General features: G+C 42.9%; 1 protein-coding gene across 1 annotated transcript in view; it reads left to right on the forward strand.

The window, feature by feature from the left end:
- PRKCE (protein kinase C epsilon) overlaps positions 1–27,568 on the forward strand; it is a 308,928-nt gene that overhangs the window by 256,964 nt on the left and 24,396 nt on the right. The window contains exons 11-13 of the mRNA XM_083733311.1: positions 13,287–13,441; positions 24,549–24,687; positions 25,929–26,117. Of these exons, the coding sequence (XP_083589437.1) occupies positions 13,287–13,441; positions 24,549–24,687; positions 25,929–26,117 (483 nt within the window). The remainder of the gene's footprint in view (positions 1–13,286; positions 13,442–24,548; positions 24,688–25,928; positions 26,118–27,568) is intronic.

The raw sequence follows: 27,568 nt of genomic DNA on the forward strand, positions 1-27,568 counted from the left end.
CCCTATCTGCATCACCTCTCCAGCTTTCTGTTTCTCAGAGCTCATCCAGGCTCTGTTTTTAGGCACAGGTCCACACTTTAAAGCTCCATGTGCAAGCACTATACTTTCCCTATGAATGGATAGGTTTGAACTTCTTGCAGTCTATGGGACTCTCAAGAGTCTCCTCCAGCACCATAATTCAAAACAAGAGACATGATCGCAGTTCAAAAGTACGGTCGTGCAGAAAGGGTGGTGTGGAGCAGGGCCAGTGATACAGTGGTACCTCGGGTTAAGTACTTAATTCGTTCCGGAGGTCCGTTCTTAACCTGAAACTGTTCTTAACCTGAAGACCACTTTAGCTAATGGGGCCTCCTACTGCCACTGTGCTGCTGGAGCCCGATTTCTGTTCTTATCCTGAAGCAAAGTTCTTAACCTGAAGCACTATTTCTGGGTTAGGAGAGTGTGTAACCTGAAGCGTATGTAAGTTGCAGCATATGTTACCCGAGGTACCACTGTAGTTGCATCTTGCAGGGCCAGGGGTATGGACTGGGGAAGAGCCCTGAGGTCTGGACAGAGAGACTTGGAATGCTGCACTCCCAAGCATGAGGTTCCCCATTGCTGTTGTATGGGAGCACTCCTGCTAGGCACTGCAGATCCCACTTGCTTTATATATAAAGCTGACCGTAGCTGTTTCTTGGTAGGTACAACTTGTGGCATGGCTGTATCTGGCTTGGTGAACTGCAGGTTGGATTTAGATGAAAAATCGAACCAGGTCTGGCTTGGGGTTTGTTTGTTTTTAAAGAATTGACATAACTTCAATTCAGCCTGGTGCCTATTTTAAGAGCTGGACAATAAGGTTCAATAGAGAACAAGGAGTCTGAAAGCCAGGATTTTCCCCGCCTTTTTGCTTCCATGTAGTGTTTTTGTTTTACTTCCTGAGCTGTAGCAGCTGAAATAATTTTTTATTGTTTTATTCTTGCTCGGCACAGACATAGAGACATGTTTTCTTTGGCTCGGCCCTTAACAAGCCCACCTGACAAGCAAACGGAACCAGTTGTCTAAGAGGCATTTGAGGTTGTGTGAATTGATTTCTAGTTTATTTTTTTCCTACGAGCAGAAGGCGATTGGGGGAGGGGGTCACCAAAGGCTCCCATGACATAAAATATGAATTCCATTGAGCCTGAACGAGACTTCCGGCTGGGAGAATGAGTCTGAGTATTGTGAAGTTATTCAGAGTGTAAATCTTGCTTTATTAAGTCCATCTTGAAGGGCCCTCTCAGCCCAATTACTTAGGGAACTGAATCATAATGGTTTTTAAAGTTACTTGATCCTAATCAGCACTTAGAATTATTATAGGCTGCATGAAATGAATGCAATGGGCTTCTTTTCTGCCAGGAGAAGATTGTTCTAATGCCAGGCTTCCCAGAGAGCTTCATGTAGTTGCTAGAGGAAAGTTCAGCTTCTCTTTCAACTGCATCTAAGTTTGCTACAATTGCACATAATACAGAGCCACAGTTTGTTTTAATCATGGTTTGTTCAAAAAACCACAAGTTACCTCACAGATGAGCAAATAAGGGACAACTTTTTCTCCAAAGCTTGGTTTGTTTCCCACCTGCCTCATGCATCTGTAGTTTGGCAGGCATCTGGGGTAGGGGGGCCAGATCATCGCCTGATTTGGGAAAACGGCATCGTTTATGTCACTTTCGCAACCTGTGTTAAGTAGCTTCTTAACAATATCCATAAGCCTACACATTCCTTTCTCAGTTTATCTTAAAAAGGGAGAAAAATACATTCTGCAGATTCCTTTCAGAAACATCTTTCTTTTTTATGAGGATTCCTAACAGGATGGCAGCCCTTCCACAGTCGTTTTTCCGTGCCACGACAAACCCAAGAGTTAAGCTTTACGAAACCTCAAAAACTGGTGTGTAAAGCGAGGGCTGAGTTTAAGCTAATTTTAAAGCCCTTGGCCTGTGTCTGAAGAAGCACACATCATAAGAAACATGGAGATGTGCCGCCAAAAATGGTATCTGTTTGTCAAGTTCCCTTCCCTAAATATGTAGGAATTCTATCCGCTAATAGTGAATTTATTCCCTGTCTGTGTACAGGAAAGGATGTATCAGCAGACTTGGGGGAACCCAAGTACAAAAGTTTGTGGGGCGGGGGGAGAGAACCAAACAGCCCAGTTAGGGTTTGGCATGCTCAGTACACTGCAAAAGGGTGTGGCTGGCTTGCTGGCTGAAACCCTGAACAGGAGCTGTCCATGCTGCAATATTTTCTTGGAGGTCCAACTAACTGTATATACCCGTGTTGTAAGTGCTCATTTCCCCATCCCACTCTTTTCTGTTAAGATTCTTGTTGTGTGGCACGGAAGCACACAATGCATTGTGGGTACGACACGTGGAACATTGGTTCTAATCTATATCCCAAGTTCACTTCTTTCCATTCCCAAAGCAGATAATAGCAGGAAGTACAACATTTTAAAAATGGTTGGTTGGCTGGCTGGTTGATTGGCTGGTTTTTTTTAAGATTAAGATAATTAAACAACATCGACATTATAAATAAATTCCTTCCAGTAGCACCTTAGAGACCAACTGAGTTTGTTATTGGTATGAGCTTTCGTGTGCATGCACACTTCTTCAGATACATATACGTTCAGATAAATCTATTAAAAGATAGTAATTTTTCCTGAATAAGCTTCATGTCATTAGTAACTGTTAGAAAAGGGCTGCATTCCCTTGGGGTAATCTGTAAGGGCTGCATACTGGTGGTAGGAGAAGCCAGAATCCATGGTGGGTGGAGCCTAAACCAAAGTGGGCGGGTCCAAAGCCGAAAGCCAGTGGATGCCCACTTTTATCTCTCTATGCCCCCCCCCCTTTATCTTGTATGAAATTTAAACCAAAGGCTGCAGGTTGCCCACCGCTGCCTTGCTTATTACTCACGAGTAGGGTGACTTGCACTAGATTTCCGCCTTAGTACATTCCAACCATTTCTTTCCTGCTAACTTTCCATCCCAGAGGGATTTATCTGACCAGTCACAAAGAAATCTGGCTTTATGGAAATTGAACGGATTTCATGCTATTCGGAACACTGTGTCCAAATTAATTGTGCAAATAAGCTCTTTCTTAGACCCGGGGCAGAGTTTGCGACCCAACAGTATTTTTTTGTACATTTTCCATTCAAGATGATCACAGGGCTTTTAGAAGTCTCCTGCTGCGTTGTGAAGCTGGAGCCCACTGTTGTCACTGGCTGACCTTTTCATATAAGTACATGGGAACTTCGCTGAAACACTTCACGTGCTTAGTTCATTTCCTGCTTTTGCTAGCGAGTATCTGCACATTGGCAGTTTTGTTCACAGGGCCTAAAACTACACGTGTGTAAGAGAAGCCTGTCACTCGAGAAAAGCAGGGAGAGTTGTAGTGGAAAAGTAGCAAGTGTACTTAACCCTTTCTCCAACCACCACTCCTTCACTCCAGCACTGCAACAGATCTATATGCAGAACCCAATCTACTACTGATTACCTATAAGGAGTGTTGAGTTTGTATGTTTGGGCTAGTGGTGTGTTGCATCCTCTTCCATCTAGATGTTTCCCTCAGTTGTTTTTTTATCCATCTCTCTCTCTCTCTCTCTCTCTCTCTCTCTCTCTCTCTCTCTCTCTCTGTGGGTCTCCATGGCCAGAAGTAATTCCCAGCTTTAAATAAGATCTCAATACAGCCAGACTAGAGCATTCAGCTCTCCTTCTCTTCCACCCATGTGGGAAAGTACAGCTGGAATAAAGGGTTCAGAGCTTTAAGCAACATCCCTTAAAACTGGCCACATGTAGCTGAATCCTTAGAAAAGCATACTACTACTACTACTACTACTACTACTACTACTACTAATAATAATATTTATACCCTACCCATCTGACAGGGTTCCCCAACCACGCTGGGCAGCTCCTTGTCAACACAACTTGCATTCAGTTCTGCCTACCCTCATCTACCATGTGGGGATAATAGTGGTAAAATGTGAATTTTGAGTGATTACGTTATTTTTAGAGCATAGCTTACGGAAATACAATAAGCGTTGTGTATCACTTCAATGGAATGTCTGTGTATGTAAACCTGAATACCAATTTCATTTTATTTATTATTATTATTTTGCCATTTGTGCATCCCCGCGTATAGTCTTCATTGATGGCCTTCTCCCAAGATGGAGATGAAGCAGTCTGGAACATTAGCGTTGTTGTTGTTCAGCTCTTTCTCTAGGTTTGCATTTAATATTGTGTACTAAGTCTAGTGTGTCTGTGCAATTTCAATCAGAAGCAGGAAATGTTTATTCAAGCCCTAATGGGTGGGTGGGATAGTTGCTGCAGTTTTCAGTAATTTTAAACAAACTGCTTAAGCATCCTGTTTAAATAGAGTTAAGTAATCACAGTTTTTTTATGCCGGCTGGGAAAGAATTTCATACCGCCCCCAACCCCATAATCTTGAATCAAATTGCTTCTTGCAAGACGTGCCAAAGACACAATGTATTTGTTTGGCTATAGTAAATCTCCCTTTTGACGGTGGCATTCATTTAGCAAAATTCCCTGTTTTGGAAAGGTTGTAAAGTAGAAGCATATTAGTTGGGCCTGACACCAACTTTTCCAACGGGGACTTTGGCCATCTGAGCTGGGTGCCTTATCCCCTGTGATTGCTTGCCAAAGGAAGAAACAGCTGGATCGTTGTGCTTCAGCGCCACCGCTACACATGGCCAGATGGTGGAATTGCAGTTACAGCTCAGCAGGGGTCAGGTGTGCGGAGGAGCCAATAGGGTCCTGCCCACTTCTGACCAAGGCTTGGCTCCACTCCCTGAGCTATTTGCTACTAAGGTACAGGCTGGGGTGTTCTTGACTGCTTGGCCACACTTACTTTCCTGCTGACCATTGATGGTTTGATGGCTTGCCTGGTAGGTACATGCAAAATATTGCCAGCACAGTGTGAGGCACAGGGGTTGCCAATGTGATGTTGCTAGACTACGGTCCTCCTTTTCTCTGAACATTGGCCATGCTGGTTCGGAGCTGTAGTCCAGTAACACTGGAGGCTGCCATGTTGGCTATCCCTGGTGTAGTGGTTAGAAGCCAAGGGCTATAGCTCAGTGGTAGATTGTCTGCCTTGCAAGCAGAAAGTCACAGGTTCAATCCCTGGAAACTCTGGTTAGGGTTGGGAGAGACTCCCTGCCTGAATTCCTGGAGAGCTGCTGCCAGCCAGGGTAGGCAATGCAGAGGTGGACCAGTGGTCTGACACATAATAAGGTCCCTTCCTATGTTAGGGTTGGACTATATCTGGGAAGACGCTGCTTTGTATCCCCGCTCAGCTGTGAAACTCACTGGGTGACCTCGGGCCAGCTGCACAAGTAGAGCCAAACCTACTTTAATAATAATAATAATAATAATAATAATAATAATAATAATAATAATAATAAAATTTTATTTATATCCCACCCTCCCCAGCCAAGACTGGGCTCAAGGCGGCTAACACCGGGTATAAAAACAATTGATTAAAATACAACTTAAAAACAAGATTAAAGTACAACATTAAAATGCAGCCTCTTTTCAGTAGAAACTCAAATCAAAAACTTTTTGGGGGATGAGAACGTCAAATCTTCACCAAGGCCAACTATCCAGACTGGTCCTACGTGGGCCAGAAAAAAAGCCAGGGAAGTCCCCAAATAGGAGTTCCATCACAGAAGGAGAAAGGAAAAAGGAAAGAGGGGGAGGGGAGCAAGTTGATTCCAAGCCAAAGGCCAGGTGGAACAACTGTGTATTACAGGCCCTGCGGAAAGAAATCAGATCCTGCAGGGCCCTGGTCTCATGAGACAGAGCGTTTCACCAGGCTGGAGCCAGTGTTGAAAAGGCCCTGGCTCTGGTTGAGGCTAATTTGACTTCCTTAGGGCCTGGGACCTCTATGGTGTTGCTATTTATGGACCTTAAGGTCCTCCGTGGGGCATACCGGAAGAGGTAGTCCCGTAGGTATGAGGGTCCTAGGCTTGTTGCAAGGATAAAAGGAGAGGGAGAACCATGGCAGTTATCTTTAGTCCCTGTGAACGCCCCTTTGAAATGCTCTGCATCATGACGTAGGATCAGTCCCATTGGGGCATTCTCTCCCAGGAATGCCACAGCAACTAACAGCAGCCAAGGTGCTGCACAAAGAAGTTGCAGTGCAATTTTTTCTGTAAGAAAAGAAAGTAAAGAAAACCCTTGACGCCTCACCTTTAAAGATAAGGCTGTGCTCTCTGAAGTTCTTAAGAGTACAGTCTCGAGAGATCCATCCCACTTGAAGTTAAGTCCCACTTTGAAGAAAGGCTTTACAAAGAAATTGAAAGAGAAATATCCAACCGCCACAACTTTATGATGATCCCCCCCCTTTTTTTTCTCAAGGGATGAACGGTCCTACAAAAGTGGGGCAGGATATTCAGCCCAGCCTTCACCTGGGGTGGTGTTCAGTAGGCAGTGTAAAAGCTTTTAGCTGCCCGGGCCTTTCATTCTCCAGAGTTCAGAAATGCTTCTATTTTCCTAAACAATTGTGATATGTTTTAGCCTTTGAAGAAATACTGCAACTTACCGGAATGGTTTCCAGGAGGGAGGAGGGTTGGAGATCTATTGACACAGTGAACTCAAGTTTTAAGGACTTGTTGGCATCGGGAAAGATTTCTTCACACCCATTTATATGAGAAACATTAAACAAGGGAAAAATGCCACTTGGGGAATGCTGATAAGTCTTATCTGCTTGTGAATTCTAGTTATGGAGGGGTGTGTGTAGGGTGCCTTTCCTGGTTCGGGGGTTTTGAACTGTGGGCCAGGGTAGTTCTTCGCGTCAGGGGCCGGCGGTGACAATGCAGCTTGCCTGACACACAGCACGGACACACGTCTCAGATTTGAAAGTGGGAAACACATTGTGTGATTGATTCCTGCTCCATGGTGTTTCAGCAAATCAAGCTATCTTCACATGGCTGACAGGCCGCCCAGCTCTCAGAAACGTACTTGAGAGTCTCGCTTGGGTTTCTAGCTATCCCTGCACATGCCCTCTTGCTCGCCACTAAGTGTGTTTTTCGTCACAACCGTAATCTAATACAGCGTTATTAAATTAAAAAGTGGAAAAACAAATAAACAAAAGGAAGGGCAGCTTACGTTCTGTTAGAATTCAGGGGGAGGTGGGAAGGGAAGGATATTCTTTATGCAGACGGGCAGTGAACGTTTCTCAGGCTGAAAACAATGCATTAAAGACATTACCTTTTTGTCTGGTATTTATGTGAAGTTTCATTCCCCCGTTGATGGTATCTCTGCATGTGTAAACAGAGAAGGGTTGGTGGACAGTCTTGGGGGAAAGCAAAACCAATTGGCACGGAAATTTATTCCTCCTTGCAGGAAGCGGTTGGTCATCACTCATAAATTCTCCTTAGGAGTGCCCATCTCCATTCTTGGTGGTTTACATTTAGGGAGTCCTGGAAGCAATGATAATGTGTTCCACGCTTTTCTCATGGGTGAGGAGGTGGTCATGCTAGGGGCAATCCACCCATTTCCATTCCTTGTCAGTTTTGCAATCCCATTTCTTGTGGGTTAAAAAAATAAAAAAATAAGGAGGGAATCACTTTTAAATGACATGCACTTTCCCCTAAAGTATGCGTTTTGTATGCATTCTCCCCTTAAAGTACAGTGGTACCTCGGGTAAAGAACTTAATTCGTTCTGGAGGTCTGTTCTTAACCTGAAACTGTTCTTAACCTGAGGTACCACTTTAGCTAATGGGGCCTCCTGCTGCCGCCGCATGATTTCTGTTCTCATCCTGAAGCAAAGTTTTTAACCCGAGGTACTATTTCTGGGTTAGCGGAGTCTGTGACCTGAAGCATCTGTAACCTGAAGCATCTGTAACCATAGGTACCACTGTACAGTTTTCAGTGCATTGTATGCTTTTAATACATTTTCCTTAATACACATTTTTAACGTAACTTCGCATAAAATGTGCATTTTGTGTACTCCACACACCCACCCACCCACCCACCCACCCACATACTCTCCCTCCCAGATGAAACTGTCCGGTGAATTCAGAGAAGTGTGTAATTCAATTGACAGCTTCATTCTAATTCACGTATCATTGCAAGACTAGAGAATTCGGCCAGTTCACTTTAAGATGCAGACTGAGTAAATTTCTCCTCAATCCCTAGCAGATCTATAAGGAGGCCACAACCGCTCATGGTTTCAAGAAAGGGCAATGCATCCACAAAGGCGATTCTCCATATAGCCTGATAGAGACCTTTTAACTCCCCATCTGCAATAGCTCATTCGGAGGATAGCAGGAGACTCTTAATCTCAGGGTCGTGGGTTTGAGCCCCAAGTTGGGTAAAAGGTTCCTGCATTTCAGGGCCTCATGGTCCCTTCCAACTCTGCAAAGCTGTGATTCTAAGAACTGTTGAAGGAATATATATATATATATATATATATATATATATATATATATATGAAGGCTTTGTTTGCATGGGGAAGCCCGTTACCTCTCATGTGGTGAAATTTAGTGGTTTGGCTCTTTCCCACAGTGACGCATGCAGGCTACTTGCGCTCAGAGTATCAGTCACTGTACATCTGGGCCCTATGTGGAATAGATCTTCCAGATCACACCATGTGAGCATTGACAGCAGACTCCCCTGTTCTCAGTCATGGCTTGGCATTATGCAAAGTCAGAGGGCTGCGCTGAACCCTGTGGGGAATCCCCGTAGTCCCTTGGCAGACAACTTGATACATATGGGAAGGGTTGGATTCTGCTGTTAGTTGAGCAGCCAGCGGGTGCCTCTCTCAGCCAAAGCACAACCATTGACCAAAAATTGTTTGCAATATCCCTGTGTGGAATATTAAACAGCATAGAAGTGAATGCACAAAATGGCGTCTCCTATCCTTTCCTCCCACTTTCTTTCTATTCTCTCTCTCTCTCTCTCTCTCTCTCTCTCTCTCTCTCTCTCTCTGTGTGTGTGTGTGTGTATTGATTTTTACATAAACTTTCCACAAATCATATAACATTTTTTCTTATCTTATACAATATTTTGGACTTCCATCAACCACATCTGAAGATTTTTCAGTCTTTATCACTTAATCTGCATTTCATTAATTTCACTATTACTTTTAATAGTCCTTCACTAATAATTCTCTTCATACTTTCCTCTGCAATATTTCACATAGTCCTCCTTACAAAACTTCTTGCAATCCTACCAGGGTAATCTGTTGATTACAATTGCTTTTCAAATAATTCACCCTTTCCTCCCACTTTCATGCCGATTGGAACTTGTGCACTGATGGTCAAAAAAGTAAGACACATTGCATGTAGACTCCGAATGTGAGGGACTGCAAAACTGGTATATTTGGGGGGGGGGGGATTGGGAGATCACATTATCCGGTCATTCCACATCAAATTAATGCAAAAAACAAGGGTTTCGTCACCCAACATCTCAGCTTTTGATGAAACTTGGTGCACACCCTTCCCTTATGGTTGCAAGAAACCCCCTTAATTTTTTCCCTCTATCTCAAATGGTTTTAATTTTATAGTACTTCAAAATTTCATGAAATCTGCGTCACCTGTCTCTCTTGAGACCCTTGGCACATGTACATTTTATTCTTTTTCTCCATAACCAATGATCAGATCTCTTTGAAATTTTAAACAGAGCTCAATAAGAGGATGAGAATTTCAGGAAAAATTACACCAGCACTCAAAAGATTTTATAAATGCCTAAAAAAATATATAAACGTACGTTTTTGGTGTAAAACCTAGGTTTAGAAAACCTCAATTTTCAGTATATGGGTATGATGGAATCCAAAGTTTTGATGTTGGAAATTATTGCAAAAACATGCTCTTTCTCTACAAAGAATGAAATTTATGAGGTTTTTATTCCTTGTAACAAAAATGTTACATTTTTTGGATATCTTGGGGGGGGGGGAATGGCTGCTGGGTACAGCTTTCCTACAATCAATAGCTGTAATAGAAAAATTAATGAAACAAAGTTGTTCATCATAAAAATTAACATAATATTGGTTATTATAAGTCGTCCCCCCCCCGAAAGTGCATACTTGTTTTAATTTGGGGGTATTTGAATTTGAATTTATGAAAATTGGCTAGAACCTTTGTGCTGCAGAGTGTGTCCCCTGGCCTGCACATGTTCTGATGGATGCAGGATGGTGGGAATGAGGCCAGCAGGTGTGGTTGGGGAAGAGACACAGCTCAGTGGTAGAGCACCTGCTTTGCATGCAGAAGGTTGAATCCACGACATCTCCAGGCAGGGTTGAGAATGTACCCTGTTCGAGGCCCTGGAGAGCCACTGAGCTACTGGGCCAACTCTGTGTAAGGCAACTTTCTTACTACCCAGTTTGTCTGCAGATGACTTAACCATGTTTGTTTGTGTGGTCGCTTGGATGTGACATATTTCATTTGTGTACTGTATTGATGAAGACCTCCCCATAACATACGTCCAAGTATCATTTAAGTTCAAAATGATGGTTATTTTTTAACACCGCACCGTAAAGCAGTCCTGGGAACTCCTGAATTGCATAACCCACGATAAGAGGAAAGTTCACAAACAAAAGAATTGCAGATTAATCCCCCTTTTGGCAAGTCTGAAATGAGAACAAGAAAATGTTCTCTGTAAAGCCAATGCACCCTGATAAGTAATTATTTTTGTTTAAAACTGTTTTCCTTCTGTTTTTGGTTTTTGTGGGGTTTTTTACTGTCACATTACAACCGGCTATTTTAAAGTCAAGGAGACAAAAAGGTTTGGCCTGGAAAACCTGTCTGTTGTCGTTGCTACCAAGCCAAATCAGGCCTTTACTGTGAGCCTCTCAGCCTTGTTTTGTGGCCCAGAGGGGCTTGACAACCATCCCGAGTTTTTCGGCAGTGCCAGGCAGACAGTAGAAGCTGGAGGGTTAATACTGAGCCTCTGAGGAGTTACATTCAGCTTGCTGGATCACAAGTGGTACGGGCGTGGTCTGTAGTGATAGTGATTGGCTGAACTGCCCTGACATCAAAGAGGTGTAGATTCTAGGGCTGCCTTTGGCTGAGCTGCTGGTATCCTACTGATGGGCAAGGCTGGCCTCTAGGGACTAGGGAAGGAGTCAAGAGGACTAGGAAAAGAGCAGCCATAGGTATAAGAAGACAGCCAACTCATGGACGCAAGGAGAAGATGAAGGTTGGGATGCTGAGAGGAGCGGAGGCAAGAGCAAACGTGTAGAAAATGGGCAGACGAGGAAAAGTGTGTCTGCTGCCCAGAAAGCCTGACTTTTTTTTCCATGCTGGTTTTAAATAGTTATCCAAATCTCTGGCAGTAGGCCTTGCTAGTTTCATTAAATAAAATTGTCTCATTATCAACCATGGCCTATATCATGGGTAGGCAAACTAAGGCCCAGGGGCCGGATCCGGCCCAACCACCTTCTAAATCTGGCTCGCGGACGGTCCGGGAATCAGCGTGTTTTTACATGAGTAGAATGTGTCCTTTTGTTTAAAATGCATCTCTGGGTGATTTGTGGGGCCTGCCTGGTGTTTTTACATGAGAAGAATGTGTGCTTTTATTTAAAATGCATCTCTGGGTTATTTGTGGGGCATAGGAATTTGTTCATTTTTAATTTTTTTTCAAAATATAATCTGGCCCCCCACAAGGTCTGAGGGACAGTGGACCCTGCTGAAAAAGTTTGCTGACCCCTGGCCTATATGCTTCCATGACTTAGGCTCCACTTATCTGCTGGCTGGCTATATTCATCCCAACCTCCTCCTCACCATTCTTCCCAGATATCTTGACACTGGCCCTGATCCAGTTGGTGGGGGGGCTCTGATGTGCTCGCTGTCCGGAACTCTCCCGCCCACAAGGGAAGTCCTGTTTACTTCCGCTGAGCACTCTTAGGCCATAACCTTGTGGCTCTAATTCTGTAGTCCAAGGAAAATGCCCATGAATGCACAGAGCAATTCCCTCCTCCCCTGAGCGAGGTTGGGAAGCCCCTGCATGCTCAGGGCTCTGGGCTGCACCCCTGGACTTCAGCCCTGCAACTAGCGATCATTCGTGCTTTTAATCCTTGGACTTCAAGGGTTCTTTCACAACTACCTCTTAGACATGGGTAGGCAAACGAAGGCCTGGGGCCCAGTTCCAGCCCAATCGTCTTCTAAATCCAGCCCACTGACAGTCCAGGAATCAGCGTGTTTTTACATGAGTAGAATGTGTCCTTTTATTTAAAATGCACCTCTGGGTTATTTGTGGGGCCTGCCTGGTGTTTTTACATGAGTAGAATGTGAGCTTTTATTTAAAATGCATCTCTGAGCTATTTGTGGGGCATAGAAATTCATTCATTATTTTTTTTCAAAATATAGTCCGGCCCCCCACAAGGTCTGAGGGACGGTGGACCGGCCCCCTGCTGAAAAAGTTCGCTGACCCCTGAGTCTAAGAGTTCCCTTCTTAGACTCCAAATGCATAGAAAACAGAGTCGTTTTTAAAATGAGTATATTCTTTGGTCAGTGCTTTTTCATGTCCAAGGTCACCCAATGAGCTTCATGGTTGAATAAGGAACCAGGCAAATGTCTGAGGCTTTAAAGGACCAGTTGGAATCCTAGTGGTTTGCCCCTTTTGTCACCTGATTGTTGCTTATTTATAATATGCAGTACCACCCCTCTGGTGGTGCCTGAGAGCAGCAGCACAGACTAGCATGTGTCTCTTCTGGAGGGCTGCCATAGTGGTGCAGAGAGGAAAGAACCTGCCTTTGACTTTCAGACTGCCTGGTTCCAGACTCCTCCCTCCATCCCACAGAACCTTGCTGTGTCTGCTTAAAAGGCTCTCCGTAAATGAGAATTTAAAGTGGCTTTTCTATCTGTTCTTGGGTTTTATGGGTGTGAAACCCTGACCCATTCCACCATTGTGGGAGGGTGGGGAATCTGCTTGTTTTGGCTTGTGAACACTCCCCTATGGCTCATGGCAACCGTCTTGACATGAATTACTTTTCGTGGTGGAAAGAAACACCATGTGATTACGGGAGGCTTCAGCAAAAGTTCTTGGTAAATTGTACAGCTGGTAAATTGGATCTTTCAAAAATGAACAATAAATGCAGCAATTCTAAAGTAATACCCATCGTTTTTCCAAGTACTTTTTTGGGTCCTGTGATTTGCTGTTGCTCGTTAACTAAACCCATACATTCAACTTGCTTAAAATGTGCAGGTTTTCCTTTCTTTCGTTTCTGGATGCAGATCCTAATTTCCTAATGTGCCACGTACGTACAGCTGCGTCTTTGTGCGGCTGGAAGCAATCGGCTAAATAGCACTATTTTCGTGAATTTCAGGACCGCCTCTTTTTCGTCATGGAATATGTCAATGGAGGAGACCTAATGTTTCAGATCCAGCGCTCGCGCAAATTTGACGAGCCCCGCTCCCGCTTCTATGCAGCAGAAGTCACATCGGCACTCATGTTTCTCCACCAACATGGCGTCATCTACAGGTACTTTCTTTGCGGGTCTGGAATAAAGAATTCTTAAGGCTCTTGGTTTGATTTTGGCTGAGGGCCAATGTCTCTTAGCAACCGGATTGGCTGTTTTGTTTCTGCTTGCTTACACAGAACTTTTTTTCTTTCTCTTTTGGGGGGGGGGATGCAGGGGGCGGGGGAGGGGAGGCTGTTTATCATTCCGAATGTTCACATCTGAACCGTCCCTGCAGCCATCGCCAGCTGTGGGTGCCAGTTTTGTATTATAAGACAAGCAGTGCTTCTTCTAAAAGCTTGGCACGCTGTGGCTCAGAGTTGACTTTGGTTCTCGGATCAGCGCAATCTCTTCAGTTTCCCCCCTTCTGCCATGGATTTCCTCTCGTTTCTGAACTCCCTGCCACTTCCTGCGTTTGTTTGTCCTAGTTGTCTCCAGCCTGACAGATATGGGATAATCGTTTTTGTGAGGCTTTGTACATGATGCCCTTTCCTCTTCAGTAGGAGGGCGAGGGCTTGGCCGCTAACGGGAAGCACCTCTTTTTGCAGGCAACTTGAATTTCACATCTTACCGCCTCGGATCACCACCCGAACAATAGCAAAGGCCGAGTTGCTAATCTTTCGCTATGCCACGAAGAATGCTTTCCGGGGATAAATATTTATTATTAGAAACAGGGAGCCACTTGAGAAAGTTTTACCTACTATCTCTGTGTTTATTAAGGACTTTATCTTGTCGTTTCACCCTTCCTCTCCTTCTTTTCCCTTAAAAAAAGAAAAGCAACATACAAAAATTGGCAGCTTTTAACAACTTCAGATAAATCTTGGCAGGCGTATATGGAATGGGCTGCAGTGAGGGAAGTTGGCCGCAGGTTCATGTTTCTTCCATGAAGTACTTGAAGGGTTCAGTCCACAAAGCACTATTCACACTTTACATAGCAAAGGGGTTTGCTGCAGATACACTCGTGAGCAGAGTGGCGAGTGCTGGAATGCAAGAAACAGAAACAGTAGTGGGGGTGCGTGTTCATAAGCACGCAATAATCTGCACTGCACATGGCTAAGAGAAAGGGTTTTCAAACCTGAACGACATGCTCCTTGCAGTCATCTGTAACATTCCACCAACTTACTCTTTTCTAATGAAAAGCACCTATTAGAGTCCCTATAGCTTTTCTCCTGAATGGAGAAAAGCTGTTGCGGAGGGGGAATTTTCAGCAGGAAAATAAGGGGTTAAGCACACATCCCTATCCCAAATCGGTCCTCCATTTAGGATTCTAGCCTCCTCCTGGCCAATCAATAATAATAATAATAATAATAATAATAATAATAATGGTGTTCTCCAGCTAAGTAATGCATATGCTGGAGGAAAGTCTCCATGAAAATGCATGCATTTGTGAAAATTGCATACAGAAATGCATTGCTGCAGAGGGAATTGCATATATATTAGGGGAAAGTGCATACAAATGTATACAAGAAATTCACACTAAAAGGCTGGCGAATTTTTGTGAGTATCCAAATGTGAAGAACTGGACATAAGATGAAATAACGAAGGAACTGACAGATCTGCCCATCCCTAGCCACAAGCCACACCGGTCTTTTCTATGCGACTGTGGTGCTGCTGACCTTGGGTGTCCAGTTTTATCCTCATTTCACCCACAGTTCAAAGGGTCGGTTCATTGGTGGCCTTGACCAAAGGGCTCCACCTCTGAGTTCATGTCACCTTTTGGCTGGCACTGTCTCAGGTCTTGCATTCTTCTTAGTTAAAACACAAAATCAAATGCGAGAGTGGCCTTATCTGATCCCCACGATGAAAACAAAAGTCACATTCTCAGTTCACGTAAATATTTTCATAAAAAGATACATTGTTATATCAAAGCCCATCCTGTCGCAGTGTACCACCCATTGCTTTCTCGCGCTGCCTGTGGAGCCTTCCTTTTGTTTTGTTTTTTTGTTAGCTCCCTAAGTCTCTGCCCGGCTGCAGAAGGCATGAGCTGAAGGCTCTATATTGGTATCTGGCATAGCATGATCGAGGTCTAAGGCAGGCAGAACATTTCCCAGTTTCTAAACCACGCTAGAAAAAATTGGGAGTGCCTTGCAGGCTCTCACGCTCTATTCTCTCCCTCCTCCTCCTCCTCCTCCTCTTGTTGCAAATTCCTTTCCAACGTTAATCACCGTGCAGCATTACACTTGCACCAGTGCTAACACTAATCATCATTTGCTTCATTGTTTAGGAATCTCCTTTTACATATGCGTGTCCTGCACAACCTATTCCTACATTAGAAGGAGCGCTAGGCAATATCCCCCCTTTTAAAAAATCTTTCAGATACTGATACTATTTAGATGTACGGCTTCTACTTGAGTTAAAGGTAAAGGGACTCCTGACCATTAAGTCCAGTCGTGACCGACTCTGGGGTTGTGGTGCTCATCTCGCTTTATTGGCCGAGGCAGCCGGCATACAGCTTCCGGGTCATGTGGCCTTCCTGGAGCAGGAAGATAAACTGCATTTATCTACCTATTTATCTACTTGCATTATGACATGCTTTCGAACTGCTAGGTTGGCAGGAGCAGGGACCTAGCAACAGGAGCTCACCCCGTCGTGGGGATTCGAACCACCAACCTTCGGATCAGCAAGTCCTAGGCTCAGTGGTTTAACCCACAGCACCACCCACGTTGTTACTTGAGTTACAGAGAAAGAAAAACTGAAGATTTGCATACATATCACAAAACAGCTAAAGTGGCTTTAAAACTGAACAGAATAAATTACTAAATATAGTTTTAAAAATCAACATCTTTAAGGCAAATACCTTTTCTTTCAGCTGGAAAATGCATGTTGGAACAAAAGTATCTTCAATTGTTTTCTGGAAAATACAGATAATGGGCACCTGTCGTATTTTGACAGGAATGCTGTTCCACAGAAGAGGGGCAGCCACAGTGGAAGCCCTGCTCCAAGGAACTCCAGAGCACCAAATCATTTGGCATCATTTGTGATGTCTGGTGATTGACAGGTGGGTGGAAACCGCACCCCCGTCTGTGAAATTTGGCCTGTGAGGCAGATCATGATAAAAGGCTCCCCAGCCCTGCACTGTAACCACGATCAATGCTGAAAACATAAAGGATGGGGAATTCAGACATGTTGACTAAACCATGGTTTGGGCACTACATCTGAACTAGCCTAGATGGCATTTGAACGCGAGTTTTCCCAGCTCACAGAACCTAGCTCCTACTGAGCTAAAGGCTTATTGGAAAGGTGAAAATAATTTCACTGGAAGAACGTGAAGAATTTCTAATCATGAATGGTCACCTATACAACGTAAGCAGAGCCTTGACCTTAGCAGTGGGATAGTGGGGTAGGCCTTTTGTTATCATGAGAAAGAGAGAGACAGTCAGAAACCAGCCGAAAAGCATGCCAAGTTTACATTCCTGAGGGGGCAGCCGTTTTCCTGCAGAGTTTGTAGGAAGGGGACGAAGGCTTTCTGTCAGATAACAACAGCAAACTAAAGCCGCAGAGAGGAAGTATGGAAACAGCATTTATCTTCTGTTTAAAATGTTCATTATTTTAGATTCTTTAGTTGTTCTACTTTACTAAAAAGGGTAGGGAGGGGGGACCACACAAGCTTGTACTATCTTGCTGGGTTGAAACATATAGAGTTACGGAAATTATATCCTGCTCTTGAGCCAAAAAAAGGAGAAGCTCCCAGAGCAGTTTGTAGATCAATGCAAACAAGGGGCAGAGCCTGCCCTGAGGCTTGCCATCTAAAAAGACACAGCACAAAAGGAGAGTAGATTGGGAGGGAAGAGGAAATAAGGAAACACAGGAATAAGTTCTTAGGTATGAGTTTGCCTACTGACCGGCGGGGTTGGAAATGTTTAACGAGAGGAGGAGACAAAAGTAGCTAATTTCTCAGCTGTTGACAAAGTGTCCCTCTTTACAAAAATGCATATATTAGGGCAGGCATAGGCAAACTCAGCCCTCCATATATTTTGTGACTACAACTCCCATCATCCCTGACCACTGGTCCTGTTAGCTAGGATGGTGGGAGTTGTAGTCCTAAAACATCTGGAGGGCTGAGTTTGCCTATGCCTGTGTTAGGGGAAGGTGTTATTATATTAGTGAAAATAACATACAAATATGCTTTGTATTGGGGAAAATAGCTTGCTGAAATTAAGATTGGAAAAATGAGTACCTGTGAGAACGAAAACGGAAGATGCTTCCATCCCCAGTGTGTACTCAGCCTCAATCCCAAGTTCCTCAAGAAGCCGCAGACCCTGCCCATCCCACCAAGCAAGCAAATTGAAATGTCCACTTGCAGACTTCTTGGCTCCACGTTACAGCTGCTTAGAGTTCCCCAGCCCTTCCTTACATTCAAGCAAGATCCATCTTGATTAAGGCTCAGTTGTGGGACATGGTGTTGTGTGAATGAAAGATCATGGTAGAGATCTGGGTATAATGAGGATTAAGAGGCCATTATAGCAGATTGCTTTAGGTAACTACATACTGAAACAGTCCTTTTAGTGTGAAGTAGTCTTCTGCTGCCTAAACCCCTGGGCTGTTCCAATTCTATTTGTTCAGCATGTGTTTGGAATTGTTTTAAAACCCATTATTCATCCATTAAACTGTATAATTTTCACTAGCTGCTGTTTAGTCAATAGACCATAAAATTGCCCTTTCGAGGCCTTTGGTATCAGGTAAATACATAACTGAGGCATATTCTAAACGTAATCTAAACAATTGGCTATGGACTTCTGAACTCTCCTTGGCAACTTGGGAGCTAGGAATGAAGGCGATTTCAGTTTTGAACTGATTTCTAGACATAATTTGGCAGTTCCAACCCAGCTGAGCTTTGCCTCTTGAACTGAGCACTTACACATTATTAGGTACGTTTTGTAAGGCCTGACTTACAAAAAATGTGCAAAAAAGTGCAAAAAACACGTATTATGCATGTTAAAGAACCAAGCCCAATGTGGTACTCTGTTTCTGCATTTTGTAAGTGTTAGTATTATTTTTATGCAGTTTAATGTATTACTTTACGCATCTGTTTATGTGCTGCTTGCTTTAGGAATCCTGAAGTATATATGAATGCAATATTACATGCATAATAATGCATATAATATGTGAGAATTGTTCATATTTTTAGTGGAACCGTTAAAAATATATACGCATATATGAGATCAAGGAACGTATATATACTTATAATATTATACATAGAACAATACGTATAATGTGCAAGAACTGTTAGCATTTGTAGCAGAACTAGTTGTTGTTTTTAATAAATAAAACGCTCACTGTCAAGATCAAAGCGCAAGACAGGTATTATTTAAAAAACTGTGCAGATAAGAACATCAAGATCTTCAGAAAAGTCTTAATCTTACCTTTCAGAAGTCATCAATTGACACTCTCAAATATAACCTCCTGAGAGGTATCATTTGGCCTGAGTTGCCAGTCGAGAACAAAAATGGAGTATGGAGAGAGCAATGGCCTTTGACTCCTGAGCTCTATATTTTCAGAACCCATCCTATATTTTGTGATTGCATATATCATCATCATCATCATCATCATCATTTGTATACCGCCCTTCATCTGAAAATCTAAGGCAGGTCACAGCATAAAAGTACAGTCTAAAACTACAGAGTACAAAACAAAAACAATAACCCCCTCCACCATTTTTAATTGCAAGTTTTAAAATGATTTTAAATGTTGGGTTTTAAATTCTTGCCATCCACCACTGGAACTTAGGCTGGAGGGTAGGTAATAAGTAGTAGTAGTAGTATTGGGCTCCCAGCACCTACCTTCAAAGTAACCTCCTAGTAAACTAGTCACTAAGGAAGACCATAGGTGGGACTGGCTGCAAGAGAGACTTCCTTTCAGAACATGTGTTTCCATGTGATGTTGTCCTCCACTCTGTAGAGGAATACAATTGGTGGGCATCAGTAGCTGTTTTTGAGCCGTTGCTAAGCATTTCTGTTACCACATTTGAAGTTTACAAGCATTGGGATGATGACCTTGTTTCAATGAGGATGTAACATGTTTTTGTCCCTCTATTCTCTGTGAAGATCTCCAGATCTCCCCGCTTTGGGGGGGGGGGGGGAGAGTGTTAAACTAGTGGTAGAAGGCCCCAATTTTGATCAGTGGTGGAAGGGTCTTTAATGCTTTCCATCCATGATATTTTTTTCCAGTCAGTGTCCTTCTCTCCACTCATACTGCTGCTTTTAGCTGCACAGGAAGAAAAACTACAGCTACATGCAATTCCCCAAAATGGTAATATTAGCCACTTGTAAGGGGCATTTAGATTGGGAGAACGGTGAGGGTTCTGCAGACCTTGTCTCCCAGCACCCAGTAAAAGCCAGAGACCCCAGCAGCTGCTTTAAATGATAAGAAAGAAAGCTAGTTAGGGAAACATACTTGATACATCATTTCAAATATACATAAATTCCATAAATAATACAAACGCCTGTTGTTATATAATAGTACTGTAATCTGTATTAATTTGCCCGTGGAAAGACTTCCCATTACAGAGTCCTCCTAAAGTCTATCCTTCTGCAATGGAAACTTGTTGAGGACGGAGGGATGTTGTACAGCTAAAAGCTACTTACTTCTCCCCTTCAAGTACACCCTTGAGAACACAGCTGAGAAATCTATCCTTAAAAAAAAGAAGAAGTTAATCCTGTCTTCCTCTGGGATATTCACAGAATACCAACAGATACCTACCAAACAAACGCTGGGAATTTTTAATTTGTGGAACTTGACCCACCTTAACCTTGTGTGCTTGGAATTTTCAAACATGGGGGAAAGGATTGGTTTGCTGGCTGGCGCTGTCACACAGAGATGTTGCTCTCTTGGGGACCTCGATATATAATCTGAAGCAGGAACTAGACACAGGGGGAGTGTAACCCTATCAGTTCTGATGGGCTTCTCAGCAACTTCTGATACCTTCTAGCATGTGACCCTTATAGTGGGCTGTAAGCCACACTTTTGTAGTGGGTCCAGTATTTCATGGAAGAGTTGTTTTAGAAGGTGGCATTGGTTAATACCTATCAACACACCCTTAAGGTTACCCCTAGGTAGAATTTCATTTGATATTTCTTAAATAACTTGAGCAATGTGTATGCAGTAGATTATAATATTTGCATGATGTTTTAGCTATATGCAGCCCATGAAGTACTCTTCAGGTCTGGCAAAATGACCAATGATGAGCAATCTTCTTGTTTTATTTCTGTCGGTTATGAGAATGGGGTCACCTTGCCAAAATCCTGGAGCATTTCTGCGTTTCAGACAAAAAAGGCAGTCCCGATTATCTCATCATAATTACCTAACCACAAATATTTTTCTAAAGAAGTTCCTTGGAAGTCCCATCGCTTACAAGTGCTAAACTGGACTTAAGAAGAGCAGATTCTCGTGGTAAAATCAAATCTGGAAAAATGTGGGTTGGGTTGATCCACCTAGCACCAACACTGTGAGCTGAGAATGGTCCATCTGAGTGCTCTGACATGGTTTGAAAATACTGGGAAGAGCAACCAGTCTGCTCATGAAAGTTTTTCAGTAGCACAATAATTTTTCAGCTGGTACCATGTGTCTAAATTGAGCTTGTGGCCAGCTTCAGTGAAACCCCCTCAAGTTGCATCGCACAGCATTAATTCTCTTGAATCTGCACCAATGAAGTTGCGATGTAGGGCCTAACTCCTAAATGATTAATAAATAATTCCTAGAGTCAGATGGGTTTCATTTTGGCACCCCTCTTCTGTTTATTATTGTTGTTGTTTCTTTGTTTGCCACCCATCTGACCGAGTTGCCCCACCCACTCTGGGCAGCTGCCAACAAAATATAAAAACATCATAAAACATCAAGCATTAAAAGCTTCAGGTGTCTTCTAAAAGTCATATGGTTGTTTATCAGTTTGTCATCTGATGGGAGGGTGGGCACGAATACTGAGAAGGCCCTCTACCTCATTCCCTGTAACATCACTTCTCGCAGTGAGAGAACTGCTAGAAGACCCTTGGAGCTGGACCTCAGTGTCCAGGCTGAATGATAGGGGTGAAGATGCTCCTTCCGCATATACAGGACTGAGCCCATTTAGGGCTTTAAAGGTCAGCACCAACACTTGGACCTATGCTTGGGAGCCAGTGTAGATCCTCTTTATTAATAAGAACACCAATGTTTCACACATGTACAGTGCCATCTATTCTTAAAATTAGTGACCATGTTATATCTTGTGTGTTTTTTAGAGTGATTGAATAAGATGTGGGATTCTTTCAATACTTTTTCTTTTTCCACTGTGAGTGGGGGGAGAGGCAAACGTGGGCAAAGGAACTGGATACTCCAGTCGCCCTAGATAATCTTGCTCCTGAAAACCAGTTCCAATAGTCTTCAATTCATTTGCACGCTAACCTGACTTTTTATCCATACCTGAACTTGAAAGCACCTGAACAAAATAAGCAATGTGCTGTTTGATAAGTCAAATTCACCTTGTCAATTGATACGAATGCAAAACTCAACAACAATATGTCTATAGATATATTTGGCCTCTGAGGACACGATGACCTTGTTTTTCAAGCATTCAACCATCATTCTTCATCTGACTCAAATGTAAGAGTGTCATACCATCCTTTCAGCATCTTTCAACATGTGGCTTTTTCCCCAGGTAAAGCTTGCTAGCGGTTTTGCATGGAAGGATTAAGACCATGCATAGTAAAAAGCTTTGATTTACACCTCACTGCCTCTATTCTAAAGTGTTTATTTTATCTGTTTTATAAAAATTGCATAACAGCTTACCGTCAGAATATTTTTCTGGTTAGTAAAAAAGGACAAGTCGCATTCTTTCTTTTTTGGGGAAAGGAATCTTATACGGATTTAAACTCAGCAGGCTTCCTGGGACAGAGGGGCTACCAAAGGAAGAATTCGGTACAAAGCAGGCTAACTTGAAATCTAGAAATGCAATTTGGTTAGAAATGCACCAAGAAGTCATCCCACATGACAGCATCCCATGCATTTGGTAGAAAATTTGGATTCATATAATTTGTATTATTTGGGTTTGGGTTTTTTTTTTAACATTTTTTTTGTAAGCCACTCTGAAAACTTGAATGGAGAGTTCAGGCACAAATCTTAAAAATAAAATAATACATTACCAAAAATTGTAGATGCATCCCTATTGCAGCTTCATATATATATAAATCCGTGCAATATTAGAGGAAGCTGGGCATATGAAACAGTATAATTGAATAATTGAATGTATTGTTGAAAATATGGGGGGAGATGCATTACATCAGGGGAAATTGGTTGCAAAAATATGTACATTAGTCAAAACTGCATATAAAAATGTGTTTATTAGAAGAAATTCACACTAAATGGCTGATATTTTTTTTAAATTGCTGCAAAAATGTGGAGGACCAAATTTGTGATTGGAAAGAAGAGAAACTGGGAGATCTAAGATTGGCAAAGCCTTCCATCCCTATCCTGAAACTCATGCCCAGTTCCATAAGCCACAGTTTAGGAGGCCAGGAAAGGTTGTCCAAACCAGGCCAGTATCAATGTGTGTGAATGCCTGTTTCTGTGTGAGAGAAAGTGTGCATGTGAGAGAAGGCATCAATCTACCCATATTTTTGGCTCGCTTACACTTGGCAGAACCGTTCCCTGCCAGAAATGGTTTCTCACTACCAACCAATATCAAGGTTACTGTATAGGCCTCTCCTCAGCCCTACTTGCACATTCTTTATGTGGTGATAGGTATTTGAGGCCTAGCTCATTCTGTTCTTTCCCTGCCCCAACCCACACCAAAAAGAAAATGTACAGCACTCAGCAATTTAAATTGACTGAATGCTCCAGTTGTGAGGTACCAGCCAACTGGTTTTGAAGAAATACAGCCTAATACATCATTGTTTCATTCTCACAAGCCAGGGGTTTTCCTGGTCAAGCTGTTTGTTTTCAACAGAATTAGCCTTCCCTAGTTTTGGTCTCCAAGCTAAGACCACCAAAAAAAGAAAAAGAAACAGAGACTTAATGGATAGTAGTCCTCTAAATTACCCAGCATTATATTTTTGAGAAAGGTCTGATTTAAAGGCAGATTGTCATTAGTAAAGTGAAACCAGTAAAAGGGAAGATAGATGTGTTCCTGAGCCCAGCAGTTGTTAACTAAGAGAGTCAGTTAGTGAGAAAGTTGGCTGTTCCTTTTGAGCAGGTTCCAAGAAGCTCTGTTCCTAACCCCATACCTTATTAAAGTCTAATCTTGTAAGGTATTAACAGATTTTTTTCCTCTTCATTCAAATTAGCATGGGATCGAGGGACAGGGTAGGGTTTTTCCAGCGGTGATAAGGATCCTTTAGGGTATTTTTGCAAGGACATTGCCATAAGCAGAATCCCAATTTACCCTGATCACGCTGCTCACTTGAGAATTGGGCTCCGTTTAGCGTGGTGCCAGCGTGTGGCCTCTGGGAGTTTGCTCAGAAGTGTCTCATGAGCTGCTGAAGGTGATTCTCCACTCATGATCTAAACAAATGAGAATAAACTATCCTGAGTTTTCTAAACAATGAAAGAAACTTGACTTCTGCTAAGGTGGAATATGTCAATTTGCATTTCTTAGTATTGATCTGATGTGTAGAGATCTTTCCTATTCTAATTAATCCAAGAGGGTTCTGGAAGCTTCTCTGTGTGAAAGAAACAAGCAGAAAGTTCATGATCCTTGGGTTATTCCTTCAAAGAAGCTGAGTATAGCTTGCTTAAACTGGTTCTGTTATCTCTTCTGTCAAGGTCATGCTGACTATAATAGTAAGGCCAGAAGGAGCCTTGGTTTCACTTTCTCTTTCTATCTCTCTTCCTTCTGGTATGGTGTTCTGTACATAGTATACTTAGTGTTAAGGTTTAGACTTATTATAAGTTATTGCAAGTTTAAATTAAGTCTGCTGCAACTGGATTTCTTTTGAACAGTGCCAATCCTGAATGTATTGGATTTGAGACTATTATGCTCATTTGCCTTCAGTAGCAGTCAAGCTCTGCTGTATGAAATATAATTTCCTCTGGTCTATTTTTGGGAATCCTGCAACGTGTTTAAGTTTTTACTCTGCTAACAATACGTCAGAGTTCTGCTCTGAATCAATATTGAGTAGAATTTCATGACAGAATGACCCTCCTGTTTCTTTATTATTCAAGGGACCTGAAACTGGACAATATTCTTCTGGATGCAGAAGGTCACTGCAAATTGGCTGACTTTGGGATGTGTAAGGAAGGGATATTGAATGGAGTAACAACTACTACCTTTTGTGGAACGCCAGACTACATAGCTCCAGAGGTATCGCAGTTCATGCCTAAAAGTATGGGGAAGTGTCTTCCATAATGCTGGCTTGAGCACAAAGGATCAGTTTGCCCAGTCCCCTCCATGCAGCCATTTTGGGGTTTCTGCATGTTGGTGGCTGGGAGAACAGTCTCACAGAAACCTGGGGTCACCCTTGCCATCAGCCATGATGGGATTGCAGCCTTCCAATGATTTCTATGACACGTCAGAGCAACTGGGATTGTAGGCACCGCTGCAATCCCAGGTACATGTTTACTTCTAACTGACGCAGGAATATCTCTGTGCCGTCATTGGCATGCATGAGCCAGAGAATGAGCACGTGGAGATAACTGGTCAGTTGCGCCACACGGATAAGCCATCTCAAAGAACGTAATATATTCTCTTTTTTATTAAAAAAAAAGAAAAAGGAAAGAAATTGAATTTTCTATTATACTAGGAACAGAATGCTTGTAAACTGTAATTCCATCGTTTAACTCTTTTCCTTATAAAGTGTCATGGAATATAACTTCATGCTGCTACTTTGGGATGGGTGGGAAATGTGGAAAATGAGATAAGCATGTCCAGACCATGCAAAGAGCAGAAGGTGGAATCTCAAGGGCATTGTTGGAGGCTGACCCAGGGGGCCTAAGCCCCAGGCCATTTATGTCAGGCCCTAATTACCCTACATTGTTCTTATTACAGACCGTGCCCCACTAAAAGAGGCCACAAGTTCTATAAACCCTTCAAATTAAGGGCTAAAACCCTGGGTGAAAAAGGAAACACTTTGCCTGGTGCCTAAAATAGATAAAAAGTTGGTGCAAGCCTCCCTAGGAGAGCATCCATTCTGTCCATTTTTGGAAACTTAAAAAAGTGTTTGTTTTTAACTTTGCAATGCACCTAGCAGCCCTGTAAGCAGCACACAGTTGTTGGTAAGCCCCTGATCATCTTCATCTGGACAGAGGCATATATACATATTAATTAGCATGTGCCAATATTATGCAAATGTTGTCATTGGGCTGGGTGCCATGCCTTTGAAATACTGTGCGATGCCACTGACGAAGCTCCTTTTATCTGCTAGTGTTCAAGCCCAAGGCTCCACCTTGTTATACATGTGCACAAATAAGAGTATTGCTTTCGTTGAAAAGATAATGGTATATGTCGTGTTCCCAATGGGCCTTCGACTTCACAGTTGTTCTAAGGGGCAGTGTGATTCTCTCAGGTTCTCAACGCATTTCTTTCTTTCCCCATTTCCGTAACAGATTCTTCAGGAATTGGAATATGGTCCCTCGGTCGATTGGTGGGCGCTGGGTGTCCTCATGTACGAAATGATGGCTGGCCAACCCCCCTTCGAAGCTGACAATGAAGACGACCTCTTTGAATCCATCTTGCATGATGACGTGCTATATCCAGTGTGGCTTAGCAAAGAAGCTGTTAGCATTTTGAAAGCTGTAAGAGACTGTCCCTTTCTCTCCCCCCCCCCTCTCCCCCCCCTGCTCTTCCTTATTAAATTTGACTCCCCTTCGCTTTTCACTACAGCAGTTTAAGAGCAGCCACCACTGGAAGTTCAACTGCAGTTCAGAGTGCTACTGTCCGTATAAGGGGGTCTGGAATGAATTACGCTTCTTGTGGGAAAAGGACAAAATGTTTGTGTTCTTTGTGGCTGTATGCTGCATCAATGTATGCACTTGAGAATCATGTTTCAGGGAAAAGGAAAACACAAGCAGACTAAATGGCCTTATCAGGCTGACATTGCCAACTGCACATGTCTTGCTACAGTAGGGGAAGGGTTATGTAATTAAAGAAAGCCAGCCAGCGGGTTTGCTTTGGGCCCTGATCCAAAACACTGGAACGCACTGGCATATGGATCCTAGCCACATTGACTTGGAAATAAGTCCTGTTGATTTCAGTGGGACTTAACTCCCAGGAAAGCCTGCATAGGATTGTGTATCTGTGCAAAATTCATTTAATTTCAAGATATTATTATTATTATTATTATTATTATTATTATTATATATTTATATACCACCCTTCATCAAAAGATCTCAGGGTGGGTCACAAGATAAAACTTCAAGATAAAAGCGCAAAGTTAAACCAGTTAAACCACAAAGTTAAACCACACTGGGTTCTAGGAAGGAACAAACCCCAAGCACCCCAGTCCTGTGCTTCTGTCTCAGCTGTTCGACTGCTCTTCTACCCTATTGTCTTCCCTGTTTCTCATCGCCTCTGCTCCAAGTACTTGGGCATCTGAACCTGGAATGCTAACAGCCTGCTGCTGTCCATGTCTTGCTTGCCACGCCTTAGGCCACAAAGCTGCTAACCATTTTCTTAAAAAAAAAAAAAGTTGTGACAAGAAATCCAGACAAATTTTGACCCCAAATGAAGCAACGCTGCTTCAAAGAGAAGTTTCAGCTCCCCACGTGGAGCCCACCAAAGAGACTTCCATCCATCCAATCACTGGTATAAAAACTTCCCATGCAATTGGAGCATGGCACACTAATGGCAAACATTATGCTTGTTGCATAGAATGTTGCCCGTCCCCTGAGGAACCTTGGATGACCTAAATAGGGGGCTGTACCATTTGAAGTATCCCTAACTCCCACTGATTTCATGGGGGTCTGGAAACACCCAATCCTATGGGTGGCGTTCACTGTTGTGCTATTACTAACATTCTCTCTGCGCAAGCATTTTTGCTTGTCAGATGGACCGATGCCTCCACTTCTCCCCAACCACTGAACCAATTTCAGGGGGTGCTGTAGTTGTGGGAGGAAATGAGAGAAAGTCCTTTTGCACAAGTGGAAGTCCTTGCACAGGGCTTCCACTAACAGGATGCGCTAAGTGAAACCCAGAACCAAAAGAGTTGCATCTTGCAGAACACATATGAAGGATTCTGGCCTTTTGC

Source organism: Podarcis gaigeae (genome assembly GCF_964106915.1).
Source record: "Podarcis gaigeae genome assembly, chromosome: 3".
Taxonomy (NCBI): domain Eukaryota; kingdom Metazoa; phylum Chordata; class Lepidosauria; order Squamata; family Lacertidae; genus Podarcis; species Podarcis gaigeae.